Source organism: Cornus florida, unplaced genomic scaffold (assembly GCF_030987335.1).
Source record: "Cornus florida cultivar Cherokee Brave unplaced genomic scaffold, ASM3098733v1 CherokeeBrave_3.0.0_Hap2_Chr03, whole genome shotgun sequence".
Taxonomy (NCBI): Eukaryota; Viridiplantae; Streptophyta; class Magnoliopsida; order Cornales; family Cornaceae; genus Cornus; species Cornus florida.
This window is the reverse complement of record NW_026775573.1, coordinates 34,751,949-34,757,448: the sequence shown is the minus strand read 5'-3', so window position 1 is coordinate 34,757,448 and position 5,500 is coordinate 34,751,949. Positions and strand designations below refer to the sequence as shown.

Here is a 5,500-nt window from a genome sequence, read left to right as displayed (position 1 = left end):
TAATATATTTAGCATATGATAATTTATTATAAATAAAAAATATTAAATAATATATCTTATATGTAATAAAATATATATTGTGTTATAAAATTGTAAATTAATTATAATTTAATATTTACATATAATATAATATAGATATGATATATAATAATATACAATATCTACAGCTTAATAATTTAATAACATTATATTCTATATCAAAAATTATTTTTTCACAAAAAATAATTTACATTATTATTTAATATAAATTAGATAAAACTAGTCCAATCTCCAGATAAATCTAAAACAGTCTGAAATATATTAGGCACTGTTCTATATTCGTAATATGCAAATATAAGCCACTGTGGGTTTTTTTTTCAATAAATTGTATTAGCCCACCCAATCAACTCAGCCACCATCCTAAAATAATGGCCCAAGCCAAATAAGCCCAGGGTCGGCCCTGACCCAAAGCGACAAATCGCGAAAAATATATATTTTTAGGGCAAATTATTTCAGCGCCTCCATCATTCTCGTTCTCAACTCTGAACTTGCCCTCTCTCTGCGCGACTGCAACATCAGAAGAAGAAAAGAATGGAGAGGGAGATGAAGAAGAAAGGAATGGGGAGAAGAAAGGTAGAAATAAAGAAAATTGACAAGAAGAATAAATTGATGGTCTCTTTCTCCAAACGGAGGGGAGGGTTGTTCAATAAAGCCGCCCAGCTAAGTGCGTTGTGTGGTGCGGATGTTGCGGTCCTCGTCAAGTCACCCTTCGCCGGGAGGATTCATTGCTTCGCAACCCCGTCCATGGACGCCGTCCTCAGCCGGTTTCTCTCCCAAAATCCTAGTGATCAGGAGGAAGTCGTATGTAAGAAAGATGATGAAGAAAAAGTGGTGGAAGATTCGGATAGGGTTTGGTGGGACGTTGGGATTGATGAATTAGATTCGAATCAGCTTGAAGACTACATAATTGCATTGGAAGAGTTGAGGAAGAATGTGGTGGCTCGGGCTGATGAGATGGAGGCGGCGGCGAGTGCTTGTTCATCCGATGAGATGGTCATGGCGGCGGCGAGTGCTTGTTCGTCCGATTACGTAGTGGGCATGGCGGCGGCGAGCGCTTGCTCCTCCGATTACGTAGTGGGCATGGCGGCTGCGAGTGCTAGTTCCTCCGATTACGTAGTGGGCATGGCGGCGGACAGTGCCTGTTTCTCCGATGAGGTGGGCATGGCGGCGGACAGTGCCTGTTCATATGACGATATTTTTAGGGATATTTTAGATTTTGAGTTCACGGATGCTGATTTTGAGTTGCTTGGATAGGGTTTTGATCCGTGTAGGCTACAGTTTGTGATTTGTGCAGATTTCAATGTATAAATTGAATTGGATTTTGATATTGTGAATCAGTTGAAATTTTGATCTATTATGATACCTCCAAACTTAACAAATAGTCTCCCAGTCTTCATTGGCTATAATTTAAATATACAAAACCAATTTGATGATACAAATTAAAATACACTTGTAAACTACTCGATATGGAAACTTTCATTGGCAGTTGCTGCTGATTTTTTATCGAGTGCTTTGGTGTGTGGAATGGCTGAAGACCACCCGAAACCATTGGCAGGCCAAAATCAGCTACCTGAAAAATAGGGGTAATAGTATCATATCAGACATTATTTTGACTTTAAAACTACCAAATTCTTGATAATGTGTACAAGATAAACATCTTTATTAGCAAGTTATCACATTTCGGCTCAAAATGGGTCGTGAAGGATCTTTCAAGTTCACTAGCAAGTTATCACATTTCGGCTCAAAATGCACAATTTTCTTTGAATGCAAATACTCCATTCCAAAGGCTGCATCCATGGCTATTATGAGCCGCTTGCAACGATCAAGATGCCTGAAAATTAACAGCAGGAGAAAGAACGTGAATAAGAGAGAAAGAAAATGAGGTAGCAACCGAATTTTAAAGATTTATAATTGGTTAAGTTTCAGTCAGGAACATAACCAAAATACTGGCAACGGTTTGGAGAATTTGTGGTCTGAGATTGAATCCTCCAAATAATGTGCTTTGTGTTCTCAAGTTACGTTCTTCAATGTCGCGGCAAAGTCTTTGCTCTAATTGTTTATACAGCGGCATGATTCAAGTCTTCTAACTTTGTAATGCCATACAAATGTCTTCTAACTTGGTAAGGCCATACAAAAGAGGCATGGGAACCAATAATGACATTTGTAAGGACCCTGGCGCCAAATGAGAGAGAGAAAGTCGGAGAGAAACTGAGTCTGGGTTGGAAGTTCAGTCTCATCCCCTGCAATAGCTGAGACCTTCCATCGTGGCATTATTCAAGTTTATAAACACAAACGAAGTTCAGTCTCATCCCCCTGCAATCGCTGTTGCGGTCGTAGAGTCACCAAATAATGAGTCATAATTCCTCGAGGTAATCTTCTCCACTTGCCCAGCCAAAACGATGATGGCATAGGAAGTAAGCACCTGTCTTCACCTGATACATTGACAAATCTGTGTTATTAACATTTTCACAAGGAGGATGGGTGTGGTATGGGCTACCCTTCTTATCTTTCTCAAACACAACATGGATTCCAAATTCCATCAATTGAGGACCCTCGGAAAAATACTGAAACATTCACTTCATCACCAGCATCCATTAATTGATTCACAAAATCCCAATGGCTTAACTATACCATCTCGTTCCCGTCTTCTGGAACGCCCATGAATGCTGGGCTGTATATCCACTTCAGATCCTTTGTTCTATTACTCACTTTAATCAAGCAAAACTTATCCCAATAACCATTGATTGAATCATGTCTATCAGAATGTGCATAGACAACACATGCATTCAAGCCTTGGATCTTGAAATTAGGAAAAGAAGGTACCTTAAAACATACTGAACATTCCATGCTCTTCATGCTGAACCGGACTGGAACTTCACTACCAGGGAGAAAAGTGCTAAATATACCCAGATCATACAGTCCCCTACAGCATCCAAATCATAACTTTTAACTCTTACCAATACGAAAGAGAGAGAACCATAGTATAGATAGCGAGGGAGAGAACTGACCTGGGGGAAACTTTCCTTTCAGTTAACGCCATGTTATTCAACAAAGACAGTTCAATATATCTCAGGAATTTCAAGTTGGACAAGCCCAAATCGCTGATCATTACTTCATCAAAGTTTCCAATGGCTTCTAACTAGAACATTCTCTGAACCTCAAGTTACTACATGAACTTGTATTAGTTTTGTCTTTTTCCTCTACCATTGCCTCACTAGCGCAGCTGTTGGTGTTTGCTGCACATTATTACCAAAACTGATTTTTATTTTTTAATTTCTAATTTATCTCCAATTGATGTTATTTCTTTTCTAACTTTGTCCTTCTTTGTCTTGACATACATCCATCTCAACATAAACATTTCAATAGTGCTCATTTTATGAACATTTAATTTCTTACAACTGACAAACATTCTCTCCTATAAACCATAGCTAGCCAATAACTGTTATGTTGTGTTTGTGAAACTTTAAAGTAAATTTCCTCCAATTCCACTTCCAATTCCAATTCCAATGTACGGATTCGATGCTCCCAATAATCATCTTCAATCAATACATGATAAGTACTCTTCAACTTAACCAACATCATCTTCGATCTTCCCACCAATTAAAGAATTGAGCCTAGGTGAAGAAAAAAAATCTTTTGGTATTTCTTGACCTTCTATCTATATTACATATTTGAAGCCTTTGATGCACTATTTGATTAGTGAAAATCAAAGTGCTTTCATTCCATCTAGGCTCATACGTGATAATGTAATTATTGCCCATCAAATCATGCATTATTTGAAGAATGGGGGAAACACTAAGCAAGGGTATTTTGCATTAAAATTGGATATGGCTAAAGCATATGACAGGGTGGATTGGCATTTTTTGGAGGAGATGATGCTACAGCATGGGTTCATATCATTATGTGTTGTGTTCAGTCAGTTTCAGATTCTGTTCTCATTAATGGAGAGACAGGTGGTTTGATAACTCCATCCAGAGGTTTAAGACAAGGGGACCCTCTCTCCCCTTACCTTTTTCTTTTTTGTATCAACTCTCTTAAAGAAAGCTGGGGCTAATCGTTTGTTTAAAGGAGAGTTAATGTCTGAGGCTGGCAGGGAAGTTCTTGTTAGATCCATTTTAGCTGCATTACCTACTTATTCCATGCATTGTTTCAAGCTTTCTTCAGAAATATGCAAGAACTTGTCAAGTATGCTAATGAATTTTTGGTGGAGTGGGCATGCAAAATCATCAAAGCTAAAATGAATTGCATGGGATCTTATGTGTCAACCTAAGAAGTTTGGGGGTTAAAGATATAGAGGCTTTTAACTTAGCTCCACTTGCTAAATTTGCATGGAGGTTAAGGTGGGGAAAGATTCTTTGTTTTAAAGAATTTTCAAGCAAAAATATTTTGCTTCTTCTTCGTTTCTGGATTCCAACTGTAGTAACTACACTTCTTGGGTTTGGAAAAGTTTATCCACGGCCAAACCTATTGTGAAAACAGGCTGCATTACTTTCATTAAGACACGGTTCAAGTTTTGAAACTGTACCCAAGTTGATTAACCAAGACACGCATTCATGGAAGACGGATCTGGTGAAGGCAACATTTAATGGTCGGGATTCTAAGCTTATTTTACAACTTCTGACACAAATTGGGCTGAAATTCAATTGTATTGAAATCACAATGAAATTACACTATTATATACACTTCAGAGGATCTAAATTAGGAAACTCTAAAACTAGGAAACTGTCTAATCCTAGAGATACTAATTCCCTAGAATCAGGGCTGTCTAATCCTAGAGATACTAATTCCCTAAAATCAGGGATTACAATGACTAAAATATTACAAGATCTCCTAGCTAATTATTACAAGATCTCCTAGCTAATTACAGCTATACGCACACGGTTTCCTTAGCTAATTACAGCTATACACACACGGTTTCCTTAGTTATAGAACTGAATTTCCACACTCCCCCTCAAGCTGGTGAATGGATATCATCCATTCCAAGCTTGCTTGCTAGTCTCTAAAAAAAACGTCCCAGACAATCCTTTGGTGAGTATGTCTGCAAGTTGATTGCTAGTGGAAACGAATGGCGTGCAAATTAGGCCACTGTCAAGCTTCTCCTTTATAAAGTGCCTGTCAACTTCAATGTGCTTCGTACGGTCGTGTTGCACTGGATTATGTGCAATATTAATGGCCGACTTATTGTCACAATAAAGCTTCATTGGACCTTCCCACTTGACTCTTAGATCTTCTAAGACAATTTTCAGCCATAATAATTCGCAAATCCCAAGTGCCATTGCTCTAAACTCGGCTTCTGCACTGGATCTTGCCACAACATTTTGTTTTTTACTCCTCCAAGTCACAAGGTTGCCTCCTAGAAAAGTGCAATAACCCGAGGTAGATCTCCTGTTAATTACAGACCTTGCATAATCTGCATCAGTGTAGGCTTCAAGAGTTAGCTCATCCCCCTTCTTAAACAAAA

At 38.2% G+C, this 5,500-nt stretch overlaps 1 protein-coding gene across 1 annotated transcript; it reads left to right on the top strand.

Annotated features, from left to right (window-relative positions):
• The first annotated feature begins 482 nt into the window (after positions 1-482).
• Positions 483-1,391, top strand: LOC132300247 (agamous-like MADS-box protein AGL62). Its single transcript, XM_059797256.1, has one exon. It carries the CDS (start codon positions 571-573, stop codon positions 1,291-1,293), a length of 723 nt encoding a protein of 240 aa, XP_059653239.1. The 5' UTR covers positions 483-570; the 3' UTR covers positions 1,294-1,391.
• The last annotated feature ends 4,109 nt before the right edge of the window (positions 1,392-5,500 follow it).

Excerpts from the sequence above, each read along its gene's own strand:
- LOC132300247 (XM_059797256.1), top strand. The coding sequence starts at position 571 with ATGGAGAGGGAGATGAAGAAGAAAGGAATGGGGAGAAGAAAGGTAGAA.